The following is a 27,019-nucleotide window of genomic DNA, read 5'->3' as shown; positions in this document are numbered from 1 at the left end:
CAGGTGACCATACAGTTGGTGCAGTGAGCAACAGCATGTCCACACATGACCACCACCCGTGGGTCTGTCTTCTCCTGCTCTGACTCACTCACCTGCTCTGCTGCTTGATGGGGGCCGGCACTGTGGGCTGCTTCTTGCTGGGGAGCTCGAGTTGTGAGCTGTGCTGCCCTGTGTTGCATTATTGACCATACCAAGCCTCAGTTCTAGGTTAAGTGGACCAGAATTGACAGTCGAGAATTCCTAGGCATTTGGGAGCAGGAGTATGGGATTTAGGTCATCCTTAAATTAATCCTAAATCAGTTTCTTTGCCCGAATTATTGGTGCGTTAGAGTGAATCCGTGACAGAGGATAGGTTGGCCCTCACCCATCATATCACTGATGAGAGAGGAAAACTATACCCTGTGCAAGAGATGAGCACATCGGGTAATTGCTCCGAAAGAACAATTATTTAAAAAAAGAAAGAAAGAAAGAAAACATGGGGGAAAGGCAGCCATTTAGGTGGTGGGCTGAATCCACACTCCTAATACCAGAGGACTTCCCAGGACGCTTTAGTACCTCTGCTGCTGCTGCCTCTGTTGTAACAAAGATCCCCACCATCAGGGTTATAGGGGACAACAGGCATGGCCTCACTGTGACACAGCAAAGTTTAAGCAGCCCTTAAGCTTTATACTAAACAAAATTCAACTGATAAATTTAAAATATCTTAATTGGCTTTATTCAGTGATTCATGCATCAGTCAGCACCTCATCTAGCAGAAAGGAACTTCGAAGAGCTGCACAAAATGGAAGGCTCAGGTAGGCAGGAGGGAGTGGGGACAAAGAACTTTAATACTATGGAAAAGTGGATTGGTCTGGCAAGGTATCAATACTATTCCTTTAGGGGATAGGAGCGGTCTGTGTGGCAGATTACTTAACTAGTGCTGAATGGGTAATTCCTGATTGATGGTTTAAAATTCCATTTTGGGGACAGCTGAAACTATAATTAACTTGGTTTGGTGACATGCTGCTTAGTATAAGTGATCTCATTTTGAGCCTGTTATCTTGTTTTTAACATTTACAAGGTAACAATCGTCATGGGGGATGGCACTTTTTTGTGGCTCTCTAGATGAAAAAATTTACAAATACCATGATAGAAGGAATACCACCTCTCCGGGAGTGTATCCAGTGACCAAAAAACCCCTGGAAAGATAGGAGGGAGAGAACAAAGGAAAAAGAATACAGAAACAAATGTCTACAGTTTGACCCAATTGGAAATTCAAAATATCCTAAAAGAATTTACACAACAAAAAGATTGAAAGGAAAGACAAATTTAAAAAAAATTTTTTAAAGAAAAAAGATATGAAAGGACACTATTCTGCTTTGGGGCCTCTACAGCACAGGTTCTGAATTAATTTTACCTTTTGCTGTAATGCACTCATTCACAAACCTTCATGCAAATAATCAATACTAGGGCTTAAATGTGGGATACCTGGGAATCCCACAAAATTTAAGCAAGGTATCCTGGATAATTTTAGGGGAGTTAACTAAATATCATAGAGAGGACAAATCGATATGTTTCACCTTGACCATGAGGACTAAATTCCTCTTGGTCATAGCACCCATTGTCTTAATATATCCTACACTGAGCAGAGGAAGGTCTGAACCATTGAGTTATAAATGAAATTTTAATTTAGCCTTTGACACTTTCAAATTATATAGGGAAAATGGAACCCCACAGGCCTTACATCCCAGTTAAATTAGTTAGTCTATCCCACTATAAATTAAACCTTATATTGGGCCTTGAAGGATTGAAAACCATTGTGTAACACCTTTTAATGAAGAAGTGATTATTCCCTCTGCTTCTCCTTTTTTTTTTTTAAAATTATTTATTTATTTATTTTTGGGTGTGTTGGGTCTTCGTTTCTGTGCGAGGGCTTTCTCTAGTTGCAGCGAGCAGGGGCCACTCTTCATCGCGGTGCGCGGGCCTCTCACTGTCGCGGCCTCTCTTGTTGCGGAGCACAAGCTCCAGACGCGCAGGCTCAGTACTTGTGGCTCATGGGCCTAGTTGCTCCGAGGCATGTGGGATCTTCCCAGACCAGGGCTCGAACCCGTGTCCCCTGCATTGGCAGGCAGATTCTCAACCACTGTGCCACCAGGGAAGCCCTGCTTCTCCTTTTAACAGCCTCATTTAACCTGTTCTTTTTTTTTTTTTTTTGGCTTGTGGGATCTTAGTTCCCTGACCAGGGATCAAACCTGGGCCCTGGCAGGGGAAAGCTCCGAGTTCTAACCACTGGACTTCCAGGGAATTCCCTTAACCTGTTCTTAAATCTGGAAAGAATGAATGACACTTCACACTGGATTACTGCAACTGTGAGGCTGTGGTTACACAAAAAAAAACCCTACTCCCAGCCCCCAACATTATGGAAATTACTGGCTCTACCCATTCAGCAATGTAAATATCCTGCTCCCACAGATTTGGCTAAGTCTGTTCTGTTCAGTGTCTATTTCAGCAGCTTCTCAGCTGCAGTTGGCCTTCACCTCTGAAAGGATATGATACACCTTTACCTGGCTACCCTCAGGGAACCTCAGCACCACTGTGAGCACACACAGTCTCTGCAGGCAGGATCTGAACTGTAGCCATCTTGCTCCAGAAGCACAGGTGTGACATTACACCAATGACATCCTCTTTCTGAGGACATCAGAACATAAAAATATTGACAAAAAGAGCTCCTAAACAGTAGACAGGCCATTGCTGGTATATGATGTGAGGCTCCTAGCAGCTTGCTTAAATTCCTAACAATTATTTGGCAACCTGGGGCCCACTCTCCCTGACACAGTGAAGAAATAACTGTTGTCCCTCTCAGCACCCACAACCTTGTCTAGATTCTTCTGGTGTTCTGGAGGCATCTGATTCCTTGTTTACAAATTTTCCTTGAGCCCATTTATACTATTACTTGTACATTGGCCCACCTTGAATATTCCCCCTACAAAAAAAACAAAAAGGCTCTGGACTCAGGCCAAACTGCCAGATGACAGGCACTTCCCTTAGTGCCATCAGACACTGATTCACAGTAGAGGCTTCAGTGACCTCGTCTTCTGCCTCTGGAGTTACCGTCAGTAACTGCCCTAGGCTCCACACTATATGCCATTCGAGCTGCAGTTATCCCTTCTGACAGAGCTGTGCTAAAAACAGATAGCCCTGAGCATGTGACCCTTCACCCAGATTCCCACTATGATTTGGGACCTGTGAACAGCACCCCAAGAGCTCAGCTCAGCTATGGAGACCCCCTTCAGGCAAGATACAGCTAAACGTGGGCCCCCTGCCATAACCTACCTGCGGGAGAGGTGGCCTCCCCTCTCTTCAGTCCCTTTCTGAAGAAGGTCACCCCCATCCCAGACCCCTAGGCTCCTTGGGGAGCTCCTTAGGATTCCCTGAGTGAAAAGCAATGGGAGTTTCAGACATTAGAGACAACATCTCCACATTCATACATGGTCCAGCTCAGGCAGAGTTACTGCTTTTTATCCCTTATTTGGGACATCCTGATGAAGGATGGGACTCAAGGGTCCACAACTGACCAAAAATCAGGCTGTCGTCTGAGCCCTGATCAGCAACTGGCTTGGACAGCGTGTGTTTACAGACCCCTGGATGATTGTCTAAGAGTTTGTGGTAAAAGAATTCTGGGAATCTCTTGCCTAACAGGCACAATATAAATCAAGGTAACACTTGTCTGTATATGTACTAACGCCTCGCCAGGACACTCTTATCCACGTCAGAGTCCCAGGCACTACTGATAGTAACCAAGGCACTCATTTCACTTCTCAGAATATCCAGGGCTGGGCTGTGGAACACGGCATTCAGTGTAGTTTTAACCTCTCTTCCAAGTCTCAGGGTCCAGGCCTCATAAGAGTACCATAATGGCTTACTGAAATAACTTCAAATCAGTTGAATGAAAGATGGCCCTTTTCAGTTATCAGTCATCTGAGATGAATGTTTTTTTTTTTCTTTTTTTTTTGGGTCTTCTTTCCCCGCTGATTCCGCCAAGCCCGTTCCCTTGGCTGTGGTTTCGCTGGATAGTAGGTAGGGTGAGATGAATGTTAATGTATCTGTCTTTACCTTTTTTTTTCCTAACAGACTTTTATTTACAGCAGTTTTTGGTTTACAGAAAACTTGATCAGAAAGTAAAGAGTTCCCACATAACCCCTGTGCCTCCACGTAGTTTGCCCTATTTTTAATATTTTGTATTACTGTGGTGTATTTGTTACATTCGATGAACCAATACTGCTGCATTAAAATCTACATGTAAGATGGTTTTGATTCTGTGTTATACAATCTCTGGGCTTTGACATCCTGAAATGACATGTGTCTATCGTTTCTGTATCATGTACTTTCACTGCTCTAAAAATCTCTTGTGCTTCACGTCTTTATTCCTCCCTCCCACCCCAAAATCACTGGCAACCAAAGATCTTTCACTTTCTCATAGATTTGGCCTTTCCAGAACTATACAATCACTTAGCAGTCTTATTTTAAGATTTCTCCATATCTTTTTGGCCTGATACCTCATATCTTTTTTTAAAAATAATCTTTATTTTATTTTTAATACTAAGTTTATATCTTATCACTTTCATGAGGTTGCTTTTTTTGTTGTTGTTGCTGCACCGCGTGGCATGTGGGATCCCGGACCAGGGATCAAACCCACACCCCTTGCAGTGGAAGCACAGAGTCTTAACCACTGGAGCACCAGCGAAGTTCCACCTCATATCCTTTAATAATATTAAATATTAATAATATCTTAATAATATTAAAAATATTTAATAATATTTCATCGAATGGATGTTCCCATGGTTATTTTTTCTGTTATTTATTGGAGGATATCTTGGTAACCTGTACGTCTTGATGATCATGAATAAAGCTCTTATAAAAATTTGTATGTAGGTTTTTTTATGAATGTAAGTTTCAACTCATTTGGGGAAATAGGAAGGAACCTGCTTGCTGGAGTGCCTGGTAAGAATAGGTGTAGTTTTAAGAAACTGCCTGTTTTCCAAAGTAGGCATAACATTTCACATTCCCACCAGCAGTGAGTGAGGGTTCATGTTGCTGCACATCTTCTCCATCGTTTGGTGTTTGTTCTTGATGTTTTGATTTGAGCCATAATAGTGTCTGGTAGTATCTCATTCTTCTTTTATTTGCAACTCCTGTTGACATATGATGTTGAGCATCTTTTCTTACGCTTATTTACCATTCATATATCTTCTTTGGTGAGGTATATGTTCAGATATTTTGTCCATTTTTAATTGTTTGATATATTGATTTATAAGAGTTCTTATAAATGGACATGTTGAATACCAGTCCTTTATCAGAGAAGTGTTTTAAAAAGATTTTCTCCCAGACTTCAGCTTGTGTTTTTAATCTCTTAACACTGCATTTCACAGAACAAGTTTTCATTTTAGTGAAGTCAAACTTACTATTTTTTTCTTTCATTGATCTTGCTTTTGGTGTTGTTTCTAAAAATTTATCACCAAAGCCAAGATCACCTAGATTTTCTCCTATGTTATCTTCTAGGAGTTTTGTAGTTTTGCATTTTACATAAGATCTATAATCCATTTTCAGTTAATTCCTGTGGAAGTTTTATGATTTGTGTCTAGGTACATTGATTGATTACGTGGTAGGGTCTTTTTGATGTTGTTTTTGTTTTTGGCAGGTGGCTATCTAGTTTCCTTGGCACTATGTGTTGAAAAGACTGTTTTTTTCCATTATATTCCTTTTGATTCTTCGTCAAAGATCAATTGACTATATTTGTTTGGAATGATAGGAAAGCACTGACTTTTGTATATTAACCATTTATGATCTATAAGAAGGCATTGACTTTTGTATAACCATTTATCCTTCAACCTTAATCTACTCTCTTATTTTAGTTCAAGAGGTTTTCTTTGTTATTGTTGATTCTTTGAGTTTTTCTCCATAATCATGTCATATGTGACAAAAGACAGTTTTATTTTCTGCTTCTCATTCTGTATACCTTTTATTTCCTTTCCTTGTATTTTCTTCCATTGGATTAGCTTAGACTTCTGGTACAGTGTTGACTAGGACTGGTGAGAGAGGGGCCGTCATTGCCTTCTTGATCTTACCAGGAAAGCATCTAGTTTCTCACCATAAGTATCATGTTAACCACAGATTTCTTGTAGATGGTCTTTCTCAGGAAGAGGAACTTCCCTTCTATTTGTTGTTTGCTGTCATGAATGTATTTTGTCAAATGCTTTTACAGTTTTATTTTCTCCCTTTTTGTTCCTGTTACTAATAATTTCTTTTTTCCCTCTTTTTTTTCTCAGCTTGTGTACACGTATCTTAATTTTATTAATATTGTCAAAGAGCCAGCTTTTGGTTTTGTTGGTTTTTCTCCACTGGCTTCCCATAACTTCATTGATTTCTTCTCCAACTTTTATTATTTATCTTCTTGTGCTTAATTTTGGTTTAATTTGCTCGTCTTTTTCGAGTTGTGTAAGGTTGAGGTTTAGATCACTTATTACACAGATCTCTTTTTTCAAGTGTATGCCTTCAATGCTATAAATTTTCTTTAAGCACTGTTTGCTAGATCCCACAATTTTAATCAATTGTACTTTCATTTTTGTTTAATTCAAAATAATTTTTAATTGCTCTTGAGTCTCCTTTGATCCATGAGTTATTTAGAAGTGTGTTGTTTAATCTCCAAGTATTTGAGGAGTTCTGAATATCTTTCTGTTATTGATTTCTAGATTAATGCCTTTGTGGTCTGAAAGCATATTTTATATGATTTCTCTTCTTTCAGATTTGTTAAGGTGTGTTTTATGTTATACAATGTGTTTTATCTTCATGAATTTTCCATATGCACTTGAGAAGAATATATATTCTGCTGTTGCTTGATGGAGTTATTTCACAGTTTTCAACTAAATCCAGTTGCTGCTGGTTCTCATAATTATTAATGGAGGAGTGTTGAAGTCTCCAGTAATAATAGTGGAGTCATCTATTTCTCCTTGCAGTTCTATCCATTTTTCCCTGGTGTATTTTGCCACTTTATTGTGGGCATAAGCACAAGGATTGCTGTGTCTCCTTAGAGACTTGACCCCTTTATCCTTATGTAATGCCCCATTTTATCCCTGTGCTTTATCTGAAATTAGATATTTCAACTATTTAAAAAAATTTTTTTAATGTTTTGTCCATACTGCGCAGCATGTGGGATCTTAATTCCCTGACTGGGGATTGAACCTGCGCCCCCTATACTGGAAGCATGGAGTCTTAACCACTGGACCAGAGTCTTAACCACTGGACTGCCAGGGAAGTCCCCTCAACTATTTTTTAATGTTAACATGATACATCTTTACATATCTTAGTCTTACTCCATCTGTCTTTAATGTAATGTCAATTTGTTACAGACAGTACATAATTGGGTGTTGTTTTTTTATCCATTCTGACAGTATCTGTCTTTTGATTGTTGTATTTAGACCATTGACTTTTAAAGTGATTATTGATACAGTGGCATTAATATCTACAATAATTTTTGTGGTTTCTATTTGTTGCTCTTGTTCTTTTTTTTCCCTTTTGTCTTCTGCCTTTTTTCTGTCTTCCCTGGCTTTGAGCATTTTACTTGATTCTATTTTTTCTTCTCCTAGCATATCAATTATACTTTACTTATTTAATTATTGGTTGCTCTTGAATTGTAGTATACATTTACAGTTAACGCAAGTCGACCTTCAAGTATCACTAAACCACTTCACTGGTTGTATAAATTCCTCATATTCCCAATTCCTCTCTTCCTGTCCCTTTCAACATTGCTGTCATTCATTTTGCTTATCCATAAGCTATAATTACCAAATAAATTGTTTCTGGTATTATTTTCAATAAGTGTTATCTATCAGATTAATTAAGAACTTTTTCAAGTGATATTTTCCCTTCATTTATTTTTTTCTCAAAAGCTCTCCCTTTATCACTTTCCTTCCTTTTGAAGAATTTCCTTTAACATTTCTTGCAAAGCAAGTGTACTGGTGACAAATTCCCTAATACGTTTGTCTCAAAGTCTTTATAAATTCTTTTTTTAAATAAATTTGTTTATTTTATTTATTTATTTTTGACTGCGTTGGGTCTTCGTTGCTGCGCACAGGCTTTCTCAAGTTGCAGTGAGCGGGTGCCACTCCTCATTGCGGCGCACGGGCTTCTCATTGTGGTGGCTTCTGTTGCGGAGCACAGGCTCCAGGCACACGGGCCTCAGTAGTTGTGGCTCGCGGCCTCCAGAGCGCAGGCTCAGCAGTTGTGGCTCACGGGCTCAGTTGCTCCACGTCATGTGGGATCCTCCCGGACCAGGTCTCGAACCTACATCCCCAACTTTGGTAGGCGGACCCCTGCTTTGGCAGGCGGATTACCGACCACTGCGCCACCAGGGAAGCCCTGTCTCAAAGTCTTATTTTCCCCTTACTTTTGAAGGATAATTTTGCTCAACAATGAATTCTAGTTAGATCCTTTTTTTCTATCAACACTTGAAATATTTTATTCACAATTGGTGCAGCCACTTGATCAAGTCAGGCAGTTTCTCAAAAATTAAATCTATAATTATCATATGACCCCCCAGTTCCTTTCCCAGCTCTATGCCTATGAAAAATGAAAACATGTGGTCAAACAGAAATTTGTACATGAAATTTATAGCAATGTTACTCATAGTAGCCAAAAAGTGGAAATAATCTGAATGTCTATTAACAGATGAAAGGATAAACAAAACATTTTGTCCATCTAGTGGAATATTATTTGGCCATAAAAATGAATGAAATATTGATTAATGCTACAGCATGGGTGTACCTTGAAAAAGCTATGCCGAATGAATGAAATCAATCACAGAAACCATATATTACATAATTCCATTCATTTGAGAGCCCTGAATAAGGAAATCTATAGAGACAGATAGTAGATTAAGATTTCCTAAGGCTGGATATTGGAGGAGGAAGATGGGATATTGGGAGTGAAAAAGTGAAGAGGAATTTCTTTTTGAGATGATGGAAATCTTCAAAAATCAACTGTAGGAATGATTGCATATATCTGGGAATATACTGAAAACCTTTGAATTGTACTCTTTAACGTGATGCATTGTATGGTATCTACATTATGTCTCAATAAAGGTGTTCATATAAATTAAATACATTAAGAGTTATGCAATTCAATCTTGTAGGCATATAAGAGTTTCCAGATTGATTAACACATCCATCACCACACATGGTTACTTTTTGTGTGGGTGGTGAGATTACTTAATCCACTGTCTTGGCTGATTTCAAGTATACAATGTAGGATACTGTATATTAAATCATCACATTGTAATCTTTAAATACAGGCAGTTTTATTAGTCATACCTCAGTAAAGCTGGTGGGGGCGGGGCACGGATTTCCAGATACTTCCCTGTTTAGATAAAGACTTACTATTTTTCTTCTATCAGTGAAAATCGGAATCAGTTGCCTTAGGGACATTATAGTCATTTACATTTTGAAGTTCTTGAGAAACACTGGCAAAATCTGATCTAAAATAAATTTCCTTCCAATGTAAAATGTGAATTTAATGAAACCTGTGTTGACGAAAAAATTAATTAGTCGATCTAAGAAAGAAATGGAAAATTTTATTCGAGACAAATTGAGGATTATAACCTGGAAATATACCCTCAGAAAGCTCCAAGAATTGTTCTGCCCACTAGATGTCAAAGCACAGTTATATAAGATTTTGAGGCAGAGGGCTGTACATTAAATGATGTATTACTGACAGTTTACACAATCCGGGTCTACATGTACAAAGCAAGTATGAATAGTGGGTCATGGGTATTCGTGGCCCCTTACAAGATTAAGCAGGAAGGCTATCTCCTAAGGAGTTATCTTCTTGATACTAGGAGAATGTTGCTCTTTATGGTTGAGCAGGTATTTCTGCCGGTGGGGAGGTTTGGTTGATGCATAATGCTGATACACAATGCACAGTAGACGGGAAGGAGGAGGCCAAAGGGCAGAGAAAATTTTTTATGTTTAAATTTTCCTTGACTTGCCTTAGAGTATGAATTTTTATTTCATCACCTAATAGTTTAGTGAGTACATCTCACACCCTGTGGTTAGACTGAGTCCTTGTGCCCAGGCTGGGGCTGTTGGGTTCAAACTTCCCACAGATCCAAGTGCCCTGGGTTTCTTTCACTTAAGTACCAAATAAGTGGGGGTGGGAAAGGGATGGGTGGAAGGCTCAATCCTTGCAAGGATCAAAGATCAAATGCAGCCGGGTTCTTTATTATCAGTGGTGAGATCAATTGCAGCCGGGTTCTTTATTATCAGTGGTGAGGTCACATTTAGTGTCTTGTGTTTCTAAACAAGGGTTGCAGTTCCCTGAGTGGCCTGACAGCCCTATGCCAAGCCCTTGATCCCTAGAGACAGAAGACCCTCTTGTTCCAGTGTGGCCTGGGCCACCCTCATGCTGTGTGCTTGTTGCACGAAAACTCAAGAATTCCCTGTAAATTGTGACCACATGTTCACAAAGAGCTGGGAGAAAAAAACTGTAGAGGCAGCCCCAGGCCAGGAGAAAGTTTTTTCTCCATACAAACGATCGTGGCTGGGTCAGATTCCCACCCACTGGCAGAAGGTGGTTCGGGTGAGCCACGCATCCTCCCTCCTGTTGTAGCTCAAGCTGAGGGGCGTGGCCCTCCGAGCTATCCAATCAGGGGCGCCGCTGGAGCAGGTGGGTGGGGGCGACGTACCGCACCGGGGTGGACGTCCCTACTGGCGCCGGCCTCGCCGGAGATCGGGTATAGCCTGTGTGTGGTTCACGGTTCCTGGTGAGCGGGCCGCGGTCTGTGTTGCGCTGTGACCTGCACTGGTCGTGGGAGCCGTAGGAAGGACTCAGGGAGACCCAGGAAACCTAGAAATGGTGAGTGTGCTGCCCCTGAGTGCGGAGTCGGGGCGGAGCGTCTTGTGGGAACCGGCTGTGGCGGGACTCGGACCTCAGTCCCCTCCCGCCCGCAGCGTGGACGCTGGGCCGGCAGCCGGACCCCGGGCGTCCTGTCCCGTTATTTCGCTCGGCGCCCGACCCCAGAGCTTCGCTGGGCAGCGCTGTGCCTACGTCCCCGCGTCTCCCCAGACTGTGCGGTAACCACGGGGAGGGTCATTAGTGACAGTCAGGCCTCGGTCTCTGGGGTTCGTGCGTGGGAGGAGCTGTAGTCCGTGGTGTTCCCGGTCCCTTTCTCCCAGGGGTCACCTGTTTTCTCCTGAGTTTTCCACATATTTGGGAAGCGGAGTCTCAAATCCATGCTCCTGTCCCCCCGCCGTAGCTCTTCCTAGGACTGATAATAAATCCCTAAATGTTCAGATCCCTCACCTCCTTCCCAAAGCCAACTTCCCCTCTCTAATTCACATCATTATAATCAACTAACTGTTTGTCTTCCGGCTGCATGTCACACAGATCCAATGTTTTATCTTTTTTCTCCAGAGCCATGGAATGCTGTTTTTAAAAGATTTATATTTGTCTGTGGCTGTTTTCGTGAGAGGAAAGCCAAGAATAACCACTTAGAACTAGGTTGCATCAAATCCTCTTGCCTCTCCCCCTAATCTGTCCTGCACATACACATCCTATGGGAAGTGCTTTGGGTGGAGGTTCTTCTTTGGAAATTTTCCTGGGTGTTTTGTCAGAACAAACCCTCTCTGGGTTTGTCACCTCAGAAAGATTTTTTTCACTTATTTAAGCCTCAGTTTTTCAATAGAGGTAAAATGTACTTAATCAATAGAACCTCAAAGACAGTATAAAATAGTTCTAAACAGGCAAGAAAGAGGTGAATTTTAGAAGAAAATAATATGTTCCAGTATTACACGTTCCATTTGTATAGGATTCTTTCACTCTTTATTCCCCTGAGCATGTATAGGGAGTTCCTGAGGTCTGTTCTTTACTTTTGGGTGTTTTCAAGTAAATTTCCAGGGCTTAGAATTGCAGAGTAGAAGTGTTCCAGTATGTTCCATTGTAAAGCAATTATACTCCAATAAAGATGTTATAAAAAAAAAAAAAAAGGAAGTGTTCCAGTATGATTAGTTGTTTACAAACCAATTTCTTTCCCTGGAAATAATAATTACCTGACACCTGAATAGATATATGGGGTTTTCTATTTGAACTCGTCGAAGTGCCTTACAGTTTTCTTCCCTCCTTTCTATGTAAATGCTGGGTTTGAGTGACTTTTTGGATTGTTCACACACTGGCTTTGTGTCATTTAAAGTATCAACGTTGTTCCAGAGCAACTGCAGAGTGGAGCAGAGGCCTGACCCAAGCTATGGCTCCCTTTCTGCCTGCAAAGGGAAGTACTTAAAAGCCTGTTGGATTCTTCCTGGGGAACCTCCTTCTGCTGGTGTCCTTCCTGCTCACACCCACCACAGAAGGAGTCCTTTAAACTGAGAAAAGCTACCCAACCCCTGGAACACTGGGGATGCATGTGCACACGGGGGTGGGAGGTGTGTCATGATGCTATTTCTGAGTTTGTAGTTGTGGTTCCTTAGGTCTAGACATTTTTAGGCCTTATGTTGAAGTTTTGCATTCAGAATGTAATTGGTGCACATTGAGAAAGTCTGAAGGTCAGGTGTTCTGTCTCATGGACAAAGGGTTGATGAATTTGGGAGTTCATTTGGGTCAGACCCTTAAACAGAATCAGGCTGAGAGTTTCCTCACTTGTGAGAGTAGAAGCCTGGGGGAGGGAGAGCTTCCATGCTTACAGTGGGGAGGAAGTTTGGAGCTCCCAGTGTTCTTTCTTGTGGCTGCGCAGGTGTCCCTACCCTCCTTCACCAGAGACTGACACACTATAGGGGGTTACATCTCAACCAGGAGTGTTTAGAACCCAAGTTGCGATTATGTTCAACTTTGTGAATGTGGTGGTGTTTTTGTTTTCTGAATTGTAGCGAAGCATGCTGCATATCTGTGTTGATTCGTTTAGCCATTGACTATTGCTGCCCTTTGAAACTGGTTCGCATTGGCATTTGGGGTTATACTATGCAAGTTGGTTGACACAGTGTAAGATAAGAAAATTGTGGAACCAGATAGAATTTTGGTTCCATTTAGGCAGGAGAACCTCAAGATGTGAGATATGGGTGTTTTTAAGTTCTCAGGTGCTTCTTTCATTTTTTAGGTCAGTGTCTGTCCATGTCTCTAGAGAACTTTGACTTTTAAGAGGCTATACTATTCCTAAGGCAAATGAATTCCTATTTTAATGCATGCAAGGAAAAAGCAGTTGAATTTCTTTTTTCATTGATATGAGGAAAACACCTCAAAGCTTATGGAAATCTTTGAAATTTCTAGTACATTTCAGGGCTTAATTGAAACCCCTAATGTATTATAATATGCTACTCATACTATAAAAGATTTTATGTTAAATATAGTAGAGGGAGGAACTATTACAGATCTTACTCAATTTATGATGGGCTTACATCCCAATAATCCCATCGTAAATTTAAAATATTGATAGTTGAAAATGCATTTAATACACCTAACTTACTGAACATCATAGCCTAGTCTGCCTTAAACATGCTCAGAACACTTACATTAGCCTACATTTGGGCAGAATCATCTAACACGAGGCCTATTTTATAATAAAGTGTTGACTGTCTGATGTACTTTATTGAGTACTGTACTGAATGTGAAAAATAGAATGGTTGTATGGGCAGAGGATGGTTGTAAGTGTATCTGTTGAAAGTCGAAAAATTGTAAGTTGAAGCATTGTATGTTAGGGCTCTTGATAGAAATCCCTTGTTTTTTTTAGTTGGAAAGGGATTTGTAAGTTTTTCATGGTCTGCAGTTTTATATCTGCTAGTGTTTAAAGGATTAAATTTTGAAGTAGTTTCTTATGTAGAAAAGTTTAAATTTAAAAAAACAAAAGCTAATTTAAAATAATGATTAATCATAGGAAAAGACAGTGTATGTAAATTTCTCTCCTTATTTTCAGTAACTAATGCATGGAAAGGTTGAATTTTTTAAAAATTCCTAAGATCGGAAACTAACTTACATATCCTGTTCTACTCCTCTGCTCTTATTCCAGCCACCCTGAAATAAGCAGTTTTGATTACTTCTTGATCATTTTGTTAGTGTTTCTTTGTATAAGAACAAACCAGTGCTAATGCTTACTGGATTTGTTCTTATAATGAGCGGTCGGGGGTCCACATATTTGATGTTTGACTATTGAAAGTTAAGCCTCACCCCTCCCTCTTCCCCTAGTTCTTCTTACCTGAACAGGCTGATAAGAAAGCCTGGAGGCTCCTGCCCTGTGAGTTGCTGTTTGCTGAGGAGCTCCTCCTGTGCGCTGTGCTGCCCTGTGTGGCATTGCTGACCCCACCAACCCTGGGTTCTATATACAGAGGACACCGAGTTGGAAGTTTTGGTAATTCGTTGTCCTCTCTGAGCAGGAGTATGAGAAAGGCTCCTTTGTTAAAGTGGTCCTCAGTCGATGTGTTGGCTGGAACCTATCTGTGTCTTTAAGGAAAAGTGTAACTGAGGCTGGGATTGCCTTGTCTTTGGGGAGTAAAAGGCTGATTATACCCTGTGAATGAGGTGAGCCCATCAGATGGCCACTCCTTAAAGAGCAGGTATTTCAGAGAGAGAAGGAGACTGGGAAAGGCAGCCAGTAGGTGGTGAGCTGAGTCCACTCTCCTAATATGAGGGCTCACCTCTGCTGCTGCTGCCCCTGCCTCTACTGCGACGAAGATCCTGACCCTCTGAGTTACGGGGGACAACACCCATAGCCTCACTGCGGCACAGCAAAGGGATTAGTTCAAACTTAAACTAAAAACTCTGTAAAATACCCGGTAGTCGTGGAGGAGACCTCTGATCCCGATGGCACTAGTGTGAGCCCCCTGGAGGAAAAATTTTATGAGTCCCAGGGTAGAGAGGACACCCTCTTTTCCAAAGTATATCCTGGGACTTAAAATATAATATAGGGAAGGACGGGAGAGAAGGAACAAAAGGAAAAAGGTATTGAAAAAAGGCTCACAATTTTCCAGTTGGAAATCCAAAATATACTAAAAAATTTACATAACCAAAAAGATAAAAAGGGCAGTCCTTGCTTTTTGAGCCTCTTCAGAACATAGGTTTTGAATTAATGTTACAGTCTCCTATAATGCCGTAATTCACAAACCTTCCTACAATTATTGAGTGAGAGATCTCAAGTTAGTTATACCTAGGATCTCAGTAAATTTAAGCAAGGTGTACTGCATGATCTTAGAGGAAGTACTGAAAATAATATAGAGGGCAGATTGGTATACTTCACCGTAACCATCAGAACTCTTTGCCTCTCCTTACGATCATAGCACCCATCGTCACAAAATGTCCCATAGTGAGCAGGAAAGCTCTGAACCAATAAATCATAAATTAAAATTAAGTTAAATTAAGTTCTTGCCACTTCCAAATTGGCTTCACAAAATGAGACTCCATGGTCCTTACCCCTTAGTTAAATTAGTTATATGACCCAGTATAACTTAAACAGGGCCTTTGAGGGTTGAAAACTTTAAGAGACCTTTTATTTTGGGAAGAAGTGATTATCCCCAGGACTTCTGCTTTGAACAGCCTAATTTGACCTGTTATTAAACCTGGAAAGAGTGAAAAACACCTCACAGTGGAACGCTACAGCCTTGAAGCTGTTGTCCCATCACATAAACCCCTTATTCCTAGTCCCCAACATTATGGAAATTACTGACTCCATCTACTCAGCAACTGCTAAACATTCTGCTCAACATTCTGCTCTCACAGACTTGGCTACGTCTGTTCTGTTCAGTTCCTGTTCCAACAACCTCTCAGCTGCACTTGACCTTCACCTCTGAAAGGACATGATACACCGGTTACCATCAGGGAACCTCAACACCACTGTGAACACACACAGTCTCTGCAGGCAGGATCTGAACTGCATCCACCTTGTGCCACGAGCAGAGATATGACATTAATGACATCTCTTCTGAGGAAGTTCATTTGATATTCAGGACATACAGTATTGAAAAAGGTGGACTTGTAAAAAGTGGATGGGCATTGCTCCAAACATATGAGGCCTGGATACCTTTAATGAATACATTAAAAAAAATTTAATAAACGGAAGGCCACCCCTTCCTGGCACCATGAAGAAATACCAATAGTCCGTCTCAGCACCCACAACATTGTCTAGATTCTTGTGATGTTTGGGAGGCAACCTATCCCTTGTTTATAAATTTACCAGAGCCCATTTATGCGGTTAGTTGGAAATTGGGCCACCTTGAATGGACACCCCTACCATAGAAGGCTCAAGACTGTTGCCATACAACAGGCACACCTGGTAGTGTCCTCAGAGACCCCGTCACTATAGTGAAGAGGCTTCAGCACCCACCTCCCATACCTCCTGGTCACCCCTGATGGTCTTGTGTTGTAATTTCTCTCTTTTTCTTAGTTATGATCACAAGATGTTTATCAGTTTCATTGATCTTGTCAAAGAACCAGCTTTTTTTCTTTTAATATACTCCACTGATTTTTTTCCCCCAATTTTTATTATTTCTTTTATTCTGCTTACTTTGGGTTTAAATTGTTCTTTTCCTTCCGAAGGTAGATGTTTACATTGTTGATTATAGATTTTTCTTTTTTTTCTAGTGTATTTGTTCAGTGGCATAAATTTGCCTCTAAGCATTATTTTGCTGCATCCCACAACCCTTGATTAGTTGTATTTTCATTTACTTCAAAATAATTTTTTATTTCTCTTGGGACTTCTTTTTTGATCCCACGTGTTATTTAGAAGCATATTGTTGAATCTCCACGTATTTTGGGGAGTTTCTGACTATCTTCGTGTTACTGATTTCTAGACTAGTGCTTGTGTGGTGTGAGAGCATATTTTGAATGACTGCTGTCCTTTCAGATTTGTTAAAGTATGTTTTATGTCCCAGAATGTGTTCTGTCTTGTTGAATGTTCCTTATGAACTTGAGAAGAATGATTTCCATGCATTACAATTAAATCCAGTTGTTCCATGGTGCTGTTGATTTCAGTTCTGTCCTTCCTAATTTTCTGCCTACTGCAATTGATAATTCATGATAAGGAGATGTTGAAGTCTACAACTAGTAGTGGATTCGCTTACTTTCTTGCATTCTATCAGTTTTGGCCTCATATATTTTGCCCATCTGTTGTGATGCATGTACACATGAACGATTGTTATCCCTTCATGGAGAATTGACACCTTTGTCATTACGATAAAGTCCCTCTTTATCTTTTTAAATTTATTTTATTGAAGTATAGTTGATTTACAATGTTGTGTTAGTTTCTGCTATACAGCAGAGTGATTCAGTTATGCATATATATATATATATACATACATATACATATTCTTTTTCATATTCTTTTCCATTATGGTTTATTACAGGATATTACACACTCTGCGTCATGGAGTGTGTAAATGGGTAATAAGAAAAGGGAGGAAAGAGCTTTTCTCACCAATGGATGTTCTTAAATTGATAATATTTATTTCATTTGTATAGCATTTCTGACATCTCCCAACATACTTTGGACGCTGCCATTAGACAGCAATAGGATTTGTAATGTGATTGCAGTAAAACTATGTAAATAATTTTCATGTGTTCCTGAAGCTGTTAAATTTATGAGGAAGTAAGTATGGACAGAGAGTTAGTTTCTGATGATCAAGTCAGAGAATAAATGTTGGGAGATAGTAGAATCATATGTAACCTTCCTTATAAATGGAGTATAGATGTCTAGTGCTGTCAGTCTTACTCATCCTACCATACATATATATGGGATGTTGTAGGACGCAGTGGTCTTTGAGGATGTTGCTGTGAACTTCACCCTGGAAGAGTGGGCTTTACTGGATTTTTCACAGAAGAAACTCTACAGAGATGTGATGGGGGAAACCTTCAGGAACCTGGCCTCAGTAGGTAAGGATGACAACTTACTTTCACCTTGCCAGTCAAAGGTCAAGTTTTTCTGCCCTACAGTATTATTCTAAGAGGTGGAATGTGTACAGGGAGGACATTGGTAAATAAACTAGGTATGGTCACAGCTCACTGTAGCACTAGAATCTAATAATTTTTCTATAACTTCTAATAGTTTGGAATCATTTTTCTGTGTCTGCATTTTAGGAGAAACACGGAAAGATCATGACATTGAAGATCAGCGCAAAAACCAGGGGAGAAAACTAAGGCGAGTGGCACTCCCAGCAGAAAGCAGTGTTTCACATGAGAATTATATTATTGTACCAGATCTTAAAAAGAAACAAGACAATCCATGCTTCAAATTTATTGCTTCTCAGAAAATTTTCACCAGATTACTTTCTTACATATGACATAATGTTCAGTGTTTGCAAAATAGTTCACTTGGAAACAGTATTAATAAGCCCTATGTATAAATATCACCATTTTGGTGAGCAAGGGTGAGTCCTCTTGCCGAGCATTCAGTGTATTCAGTTTTGAACAATTCACCAGAAATAGAAAAATACCTGTAGTTTTGCTACAAATAATAAGATTGTGGCTGAAATAGTATAATAAGTATGAAATCATTAATAAAGAGATCATTAATAATTCCTCCTTGTTTTTTGCAGGAGTCACAAGGTAGGGAGAATCTGTGAAGGGAAAGAGGATAGTCCATGTAGAGAAAACCTCAGCCTTATTCCAAATCTCAATCTGAACAAGAAAACTCTTATCAGGGTAAAACCATGGGAACACAAAGTATGTGGAAAAGTCCTCATGCATCACTCATCCCATAATAGGTACACCAGAAGTCACGTTGGACACAAGCCATATGAGTATCAGAAAAATGGAGAGAAGCCATATAAATGTAATGTATGTGGGAAAGCCTTTAGTTATCTGCAGTGTTTTGAAAAACATAAAAGAAATCACACTGGAGGGAAAACCTATAAATGTAAGGAGAGTGGGAAAGCCTTCATGCAGCTCAAAACTTTTCAGAGACACATGGTAACACATACTGGAGGTGCCTCTTATAAGTGTAAGGATTGTGGGAAAAGTTTTAGTTCTTCAGCTTCACTTCAGATACATGCAAGAGCCCACACTGGAGAGAAACCTTATAAATGTAAACATTGTGGAAAAGCCTATAGATATCATCAAACTTTACAAATACATGAGAGGACTCACACAGGAGAGAAATCCTATGAATGTAAAAAATGTAGTAAAGCATTCAGTTGTCCCAGTTCCCTCCGAATACATGAAAGAACTCACACTGGAAAGAAACCTTATGAATGTAAACAATGTGGAAAAACCTTCAGATATTACCCTTCCTTCCAAACACACGAAAGAGTTCATACTGGAGAGAAACCCTATGAATGTAAGCCATGTGGTAAAACTTTCAGTTCTAATATAGGTTTCCAAATACATGAAAGAAATCACACTGGAGAAAAACCCTATGAATGCCAAAAATGTAGTAAAGCCTTCAGTTGTCCCAGTTCTTTTCGAAAACATGAAAGAACTCATACTGGGGAAAAACCTTATGAATGTAAGGAATGTGGGAAAGCCCTTAGAGCTCTCGCAAGCCTTCGAGTGCACATGATCACTCACACTGGAGTGGGACCTTATAAATGTAAGCAGTGTGAGAAAGCATTTATTTCTCCCAGTTCATTTCGAATACATCAAAGGAGTCACACTGGAGAGAAACCCTATGAATGTAAACAGTGTGGTAAAACCTTCAGGTATTACCCTTCCTTTCAAAAACATGAAAGAACTCACACTGGAGAGAAACCCTATGAATGTAAGGAGTGTGGAAGAGCCTTTAGTTGTTCAACTTTGCTGCGACTACATGAAAGAACACACACTGGAGAGAAACTCTATGAATGTAAGCAGTGTGGAAAAGCCTGCAGAGATTACACTTCCTTAGAAACACACATAAGAATTCATACTGGAGAGAAACCCTATGAATGTAAACAATGTGGAAAGGCCTTCAGGTGTTATCAAAGTTTTCGAAGACATGAAAGAAATCACACTGGAGAAAAACCCTATGAATGTAAAAAATGTAGTAAAGCATTCAGGTGTCCCAGTTATCTTCGAACACATGAAAGAACTCACACTAGAGAAAAACCCTATGAATGTAAACAATGTGGTAAAGCCTACAGAGGTTACAGTTCCTTGCAAACACATGAAAGGACTCACACAGGAGAGAAACCCTATGCATGTAAGGAATGTGGAAAAGCTTTCAGGTGGTATCAGAGTTTTCGAAGACATGAAAGAACTCACACTGGAGAGAAACCCTATGAATGTAAAGAATGTGGGAAGGCCTTCAGTCATCCCACTTCCTTCCGAAGGCATGAAAAGACTCACAGGGTAGAACCTTTTGAATGTAAACAGCGTGGGAAAGCCTTCAGTTGGCCTTCATCGTTACATGTTAAAACTCCCACCAGAAATAAATTATAAATGTAAGTAACATGAGAAAGCTTGATGAAAATTAATCCATGTATAATGTTCCAAAAAACTTTCAACACAAAAGAATTGTTTTTTACAAGTTGTAAATATATTGTTTATCAAGCCTCTTTCTTAAAGTATATCATTGGAGTGTGGGTTTCTACTAGTTTCATAAATGAATATTGGGGTGATATAATTCTGCAAGTCATCTTTCAACAGTAGTACATAAGATTAAAAGGCAGTGCTTTTTCCTTGAATCAGTTAGTATTTTCTCTCTGCATTTTGAAGTCTGTTGGATCCATGGTGAATTGAACTGTATTTCTGATACGTGCATAGTCAGGTTTAATTTTTTATAGTTTTTTTCTGTGTTAAGGGACAATTGGAAAATGTGGTATTTGTTGGGATTTTCCTACTGGATATCTGGATACTGGACAGTTCCTGGATATCTTTATAGTCTATTTTATGTATTCTATCTTTCTTAATGACAAAGCTCCTTTTTTGGAGTTTCATGTGAATAATTGTTTTTATATTTGGGGCTTTGCTTGTTGTTCTTCCAATGACTGTTATTTGGTGAATAGATTTTAAGAAGAGAGACCTGTGATGGGACAAATATCTGAGCCTGTGGGTAATGTTAGAAACTAAATTTTTTTTTTTTTGGAGTATAATTGCTTTACAATGTTGTGTTAGTTTCTTCTGTACAGTGAATTGAATCTGCTATATGTATACATATATCCCCACCCTCTTGGACCTCCCTCCCCCCAATCCCACCCATCTAGGTTAACACAGAGCACCAAGCTGAGCTCCCTGTGCTCTACAGCAGGTCCCACAAGCTATCTATTTTATACATCGTACTGTATTTATGTCAAACCTAATCTCCCAATTCATCCCATGCTCCCCTTCCCCCTCTGTGTCCACACGTCTGTTCTCTACGTCTGCATTTCTATTCCTGGCCTGCAAATATGTTCATCTGTACCATTTTTCTAGATTCCACATATATGTGTTAATATACAATATTTGTTTTTCTCCTTCTGACTTATTTCACTCTGTGTGACAGACTCTAGGTCCATCCACATCTCTACAAATGACCCAATTTCATTTCTTTTTTTTTAAAGGCTTATTTTCTTTTTTCTTTTAATTAATTCATTTATTTATTTTTGGCTGCATTGGGTCTTTGTTGCTGTGCGTGGGCTTTCTCTAGTTGTGAGTGGGGGCTACTCTTGTGGTGCGCGAGCTTCTCATTGCGATGGCTTCTTGTTGTGGAGCATGGGCTCTAGGTGCGCAGGCTTCAGTAGTTGTGGCACGCAGCCTCAGTAGTTGTGGTTCACAGGCTCAGTAGTTGTGGCATGTGGGCTTCAGCAGTTGTGGTTCGGGGGCTCTAGAGCGCAGGCTCAGTAGTTGTGGCTCATGGGCTTAGTTGCTCCACAGCATGTGGGATCTTCCCGGACCAGGGCTCAAACCCGTGTCCCCAGCATTCGCAGGCAGATTCTTAACCACTGTGCCACGAGGGAAGCCCCAATTTCATTTATTTTTATGGCTGAGTAATATTCCATTATATATATATATAGTGTGTGTGTATATATACACACACGCACGCGCACACACACAACACATCTTCTTTATCCATTCATCTATCGATGGATATTTAGGTTGTTTCCATGTCCTGGCTATTGAAATAGTGCTGCAGTGAACATTGGGGTACATGTGTCTTTTTGAATTATGTTTTTCTCAGGGTATATGCCCAGTAGTGGGATTGCTGAGTCATATGGTAGTTCTGTTTTTAGTTTTTTAAGGAACCTCCATACTGTTCTCCACAGTGGCTGTATCAATTTACATTCCCACCAACAGTGCAAGAGGGGTCCCTTTTCTCCACACCCTCTCCAGCATTTATTGTAGACTCTTTGATGATGATTGTTCTGACCAGTGTGAGGTGATACCTCATTGTAGTTTTTTTTTTTCTCATTGTAGTTTTGAGTTTCATTTCTCTAATAATTAGTGATGTTGAGCATCTTTTCATGTGCCTCTTGGCCATCTGTGTGTCTTCTTTGGTGAAATGTCTGTTTAGGTCTTCTGCCCATTTTTTGATTGGGTTGTTTGTTTTTTTTGATATTGAGCTGCATGAGCTGTTTGTATGTTTTGGAGATTAATCCCTTCTCTGCTGCTGCATTTGCAACTATTTTCTCCCATTCTGCGAGTTGTCTGTTCATCTTCTTTATGGTTTCCTTTGCTGTGCAAAAGCTTTTAAGTTTAGGTCCCATTTGCTTATTTTTGTTTTTATTTCCATTTCTCTAGGAGGTGGGTCATAGAAGATCTTGCTGTGATTTATGTCAAAGAGTGTTTTTCCTATGTTTTCTCTTTAAGAGTTTTATAATGTCCAGTCTTACATTTAGGTCTTTAATCCATTTTGAGGTTATTTTTGTGTCTGGTGTTAGGTAGTGTTCTAATTTCATTCTTTTGCATGTAGTTGTCCAGTTTTCCCAGCACCATTTATTGAAGAGGCTGTCTTTTCTCCATTGTATATTCTTGCCTCCTTTGTCATAGATTAGGTGACCATAGGTGAGTGGGTTTATCTCTGGGCTTTCTATCCTGTACCATTGATCTATATTTCTGTTTTTGTGCCAGTACCATACTGTCTTGATTACTGTACCTATGTAGTATAGTCTGAAGTTGGGGAGGCTGATTCCTCCAGCTCCGTTTTTCTTTCTCAAGGTTGCTTTGGCTATTAGGGGTCTTTTGTGTTTCCATACAAATTGTAAAATTTTTTGTTGTAGTTCTGTGAAAAATGCCATTCGTACCTTGATAGGGATTGCATTGAACCTGTAGATTGCTTTGGGAAGTATAGTCATTTTCACAATATTGATTCTTTGAATCCAGGGGCATGGTATATCTCTCCATCTGTTTGTGTAATCTTTGATTTCTTTCATCAGTGTTTTATAGTCAATTAAAAATCATCGTATGAGGACAATCGTGACTCGATCTCCGGGGTGCGGGCGCTGGAGGAGCTGTGTGGGGTCCCCAGTCCCTCCTTTCTCCCCAGGGGGCACCCGTTTTCTCCTGAGTTTTCCAAATGTTTGTTGAACAGTGTCTCAAATCCACACCCCTGGCCTCCCAGCCTAGCTCTTCCTAGGGCTGGGAATAAATGCCTAAAATTTCAGATCCTTTCCGCATTCCTAAACGCCAGCATCTCCTCTCAGATTCACAGGATCATAATGAACAATTCGTCCTCCATGGTGCTTTTCAAACAGACCCAATATATTGTTTATCCTTTTTCCACAGCGTCATGGATGTCTCTTTTTACAAGATTTATTGTTTTGTCTATGGAAAGAGGAAAAGCAGAGAGTAACCGGCTGGAACCGGGTTGCATGAAATCCTTGTGCCTCTCCCCCCAGGGTCTTTCCTGGGCACAGACATCCTATGGGAAGTCCTTTGGGTGGAGGTTCCTCGTAGGAAAATTTTCTGGGTGATCTGTCCTGTCAGCACTGCCCCTCCCTGGGTTTGTCACTTTGAAAAGATTTAATCACTTATTTGAATCTCAGTTTTTCAAAAATTTATAATTTAAGTGATCAATAGAGTTTGAAGGTATAAAATATTTCCAAAGAGGCAGGAAATAGGTGAATAGCAGAAAAAAAGAAAATAGGACTTACCTGGTGGCTCAGTGGTTAAGAATCCGCCTGCCAATGCAGGGGACACAGATTCCAGCCCTGGTCTGGGAGGATCCCACATGCCGCAGAACAACTAAGCCCGTGCGCCACAACTACTGAGCTCGCGCTCTAGAGCCTGTGAGCCACAACTACTGAAGCCCACGCGCCTAGAGCCCGTGCTCCGTGACAAGAGAAGCCACCGCGATGAGAAGTCCACGCACCACAATGAAGACCTAATGCAGCCAAAAATAAATAAATAAAATAAATTTATTAAAAAGAAAAAAAGAAAAAGAAAATAATCTAGGGACTTCCCTGGTGGTCCAGTGGTTAAGACTCCGTGCTCACAATGCAGGGGGCCCAGATTCGATCCCTGGTCAGGGAACTAGATCCCGCATGTCTCAACTAAAGATCCCGCATGCCACAACGAAGACCCGGTTCAGCCAAATAAATAAATAAATATTAAAAGAAAATAGTCTAGAATTACTTAAATTCTTGTTTCCCTTTTTTCCTCTCCTGAGTGTGTAGTAATAGGATGTTTTTCTTTCTTGGGGAGGAGGGTGGTATTTTCAAATGGAATTCCAGAGCTTACACTTGAACAGCAGAAGTGTTCCTGCATGATTAATTCTTTATAAAACAATTTCTTGCCTTGGAAATAATATTATTTTCCAAAAGTAATGAATACTGTGAATTTTCTTGTTGAACTAGGAAAATGCCTTATAGTTTTATACTCTCCTTTTCACATAAACATTGGGTTTGTGTGATTTTGCTGGATCCTTCTAATACTGAGTTTGTGTCATTTCAAATGTCAGTGGTGGTCCAAAGCAATGTGACTGGGAGCAGAGACCTGAGGTCAGTGTCTCCAAGCAAAGCGCCCCCCGACTCGCCTCCGCACCCCAAACCCACCCCACAGCCCCGCCAAGAGCCTGCAAAGGAAGTATTTGTAGGCCCGGTTGTTTTTCCTGGGGAGTCTCCCTGAACAGGTGTCCTTGCTCACACCCACCGCAGAAGGAGTCTTTATTTTGAGAAAAGCTACAGAGCCCTCGAAAGCTGGGGATATACATGCTCACGGTGGGGAGTGGGGTTGATGCCCTTTTTGAGCTTTTAGTTGTGGTTCTCCTGGGCCTGTTTGTAGACGTAGGTTGGAGTTCTGCATCCACAGTGCAGCTGCCCTCAGAGTGTATTTGTTTACGTTGAGAAAGTCTGTGAAAGTCAAGAGTTCTGTGTCCTGGGTTAGGGCTCATGAATTTGGAAGCTCATTTTAGTCACAGCCTGAAACTGAGTCCTGCTCAGAGTTTTCTCACTGTGCGAATGGAAGCCTGAGAAAGGGAGTGATTCCAGTATTCCCTGGGGAGAGGAGGGCGTGTGGCCCTCCCAGAGTCCATCCCTGTGGCTGCTCAGGTGCCCCCACCCTCCTTCACCAGGGACTGACCTGGTCCAGCGGTTCTGTCTCAACCAGGAGAGACTAGCATGTGTTAAACTTGCGGAATGTAGCTCCTTCTGCCCTGTGGAGCTCAGGCTGCTTATCTGTGCTGATTCCAATATTTGTGTTTCTTTCCTTCGGATTCTTTTACCGTTGAATAGTGCAGCCCTTTGGCTCTTGTTTCCTTTAGCACTTTGTAATTAATTCCCTATGTGAGAAATAACATTGTTTGTTTCTTGAGCTTAAAAATGTAAGTTGAGGGGCTTCCCTGGTGGCGCAGTGGTTGCGAATCTGCCTGCCAATGCAGGGGACACGGGTTCGAGCCCTGGTCTGGGAAGATCCTACATGCCGCGGAGCAACTAGGCCCGTGAGCCACAACTACTGAGCCTGTGTGTCTGGAGCCTGTGCTCCGCAACAAGAGAGGCCGCGATAGTGAGAGGCCCGCGCTCTGCGATGAAGAGTGGCCCCCGCTTGCCACAACTAGAGAAAGCCCTCGCACAGAAACGAAGACCCAACACAGCCATAAAATAAATTAATTTAAAAAATAATTTAAAAAAAAAAAAAAAAAGTAAGTTGATTGAGAGAAATGATGTCATCAAGGCAAGAAAATTATGGATCTGCTGAATTTAAAAAAACGCAGAACGTGAAAGTTGCGAGTTATGTTTTATTTGGGGCAAAATGAAGAGTATAGCCCAGGAGACAGCGTCTCAGATAGCTCTGAGAAACTGCTCCAAAGAAGTACGGGGGAAGGTCAGTATATATGTGATTTTGGTGAAGCGGGAATACATGCAATCAAGCACGTATTTTTTACAGAAGGTTTCTGCTAGTCTCGTGAAGGTTACTGCTAGTCACGAGGAGCAGACGTCACCATGAAGGATTTTAGTATTTTTCTAGATATGAGGAGATACAGAATTGGGCTCATAAAATCATCTCCTGAAAATATCTAGCTATCTGAAGACTTGTTCTGCCAGTTTTTCCCAGAGCAGAGTTCCTTATTTCTGCTGTCCACCCTGGACTCCTTTCAGGGGGTGTTGAAAGTCAGCAGCTGCAGCGGAGCATGATTTAATCCCCGTAGAGGCAGATGGCAAGTGCCAGTGGCAGGTGCCAACTTGTAGTTGACAGAACTAAGAAGAATTTCTGTTCCTTTTAGGCAAGATAACTTCAACTTGTGAGATGAATATATTTAAGTTCTCGGATACATTTTTCATTTTTAGATCAGTGTTTGTATATGCATGCCCCTAGAGAACATTTAAATTTCAAAGACTAAAGTAATTGAATTTCTATTTTAATTGATGTGAGGAAAACTACTCAAAGCTTATGTAAATCTTTGAAAATACTACTACATATAAGGGGCTAAACTAAAACCACTATTGCATTATAATACTCTACTTATTCCTGAAAGTACCCCCGTGTGAGAATAGGGAAAGGACAAACTAGGATGCCGCATATCCTTTAAGTTGGAAAGAGTTTGAAAATTTTCTTTTCTTTTTGTATGGTTTATAATTTTGTAACCATTAGTGTTTAAAGGAATTAAATCTCAGAATGATTTCCTATGTAAAAAAAAGTTTAAAAAAGGCTGTCAGATAAATCTAGCATACATAAATTTCTCTGTTAATTT

General features: G+C 40.4%; 1 protein-coding gene and 1 non-coding gene across 5 annotated transcripts in view; both read left to right on the top strand.

Moving 5' to 3' along the window:
• Nucleotides 1–20,455, top strand: part of LOC103005442 (zinc finger protein 709-like) — a 63,441-nt gene extending 42,986 nt beyond the window's left edge. For 2 of the 4 annotated variants that reach the window (XM_007178432.2, XM_057541704.1), the window contains exons 5-7: nucleotides 17,748–17,874; nucleotides 18,079–18,139; nucleotides 18,537–20,455. In XM_007178432.2, the coding sequence (XP_007178494.2) occupies nucleotides 17,748–17,874; nucleotides 18,079–18,139; nucleotides 18,537–20,355 (2,007 nt within the window). In that variant the 3' untranslated portion in view covers nucleotides 20,356–20,455. Of the gene's footprint in view, nucleotides 1–4,021; nucleotides 4,057–4,607; nucleotides 4,735–10,753; nucleotides 10,885–17,747; nucleotides 17,875–18,078; nucleotides 18,140–18,536 lie in introns of those variants that run through there. The other 2 variants (XM_057541703.1, XM_057541705.1) reach the window with 2 other exon arrangements.
• A 3,835-nt stretch (nucleotides 20,456–24,290) lies between these two features.
• Nucleotides 24,291–24,363, top strand: TRNAV-CAC (transfer RNA valine (anticodon CAC)). Its single transcript has one exon. It is a non-coding gene; the product is annotated as a tRNA-Val (tRNA).
• Nucleotides 24,364–27,019: the final 2,656 nt, after the last annotated feature.

Source organism: Balaenoptera acutorostrata, chromosome 2 (assembly GCF_949987535.1).
Source record: "Balaenoptera acutorostrata chromosome 2, mBalAcu1.1, whole genome shotgun sequence".
Lineage (NCBI taxonomy): Eukaryota > Metazoa > Chordata > Mammalia > Artiodactyla > Balaenopteridae > Balaenoptera > Balaenoptera acutorostrata.
The sequence above is the reverse complement of the archived record's forward strand: the minus strand, read 5'-3'. Positions and strand labels throughout refer to the sequence as shown.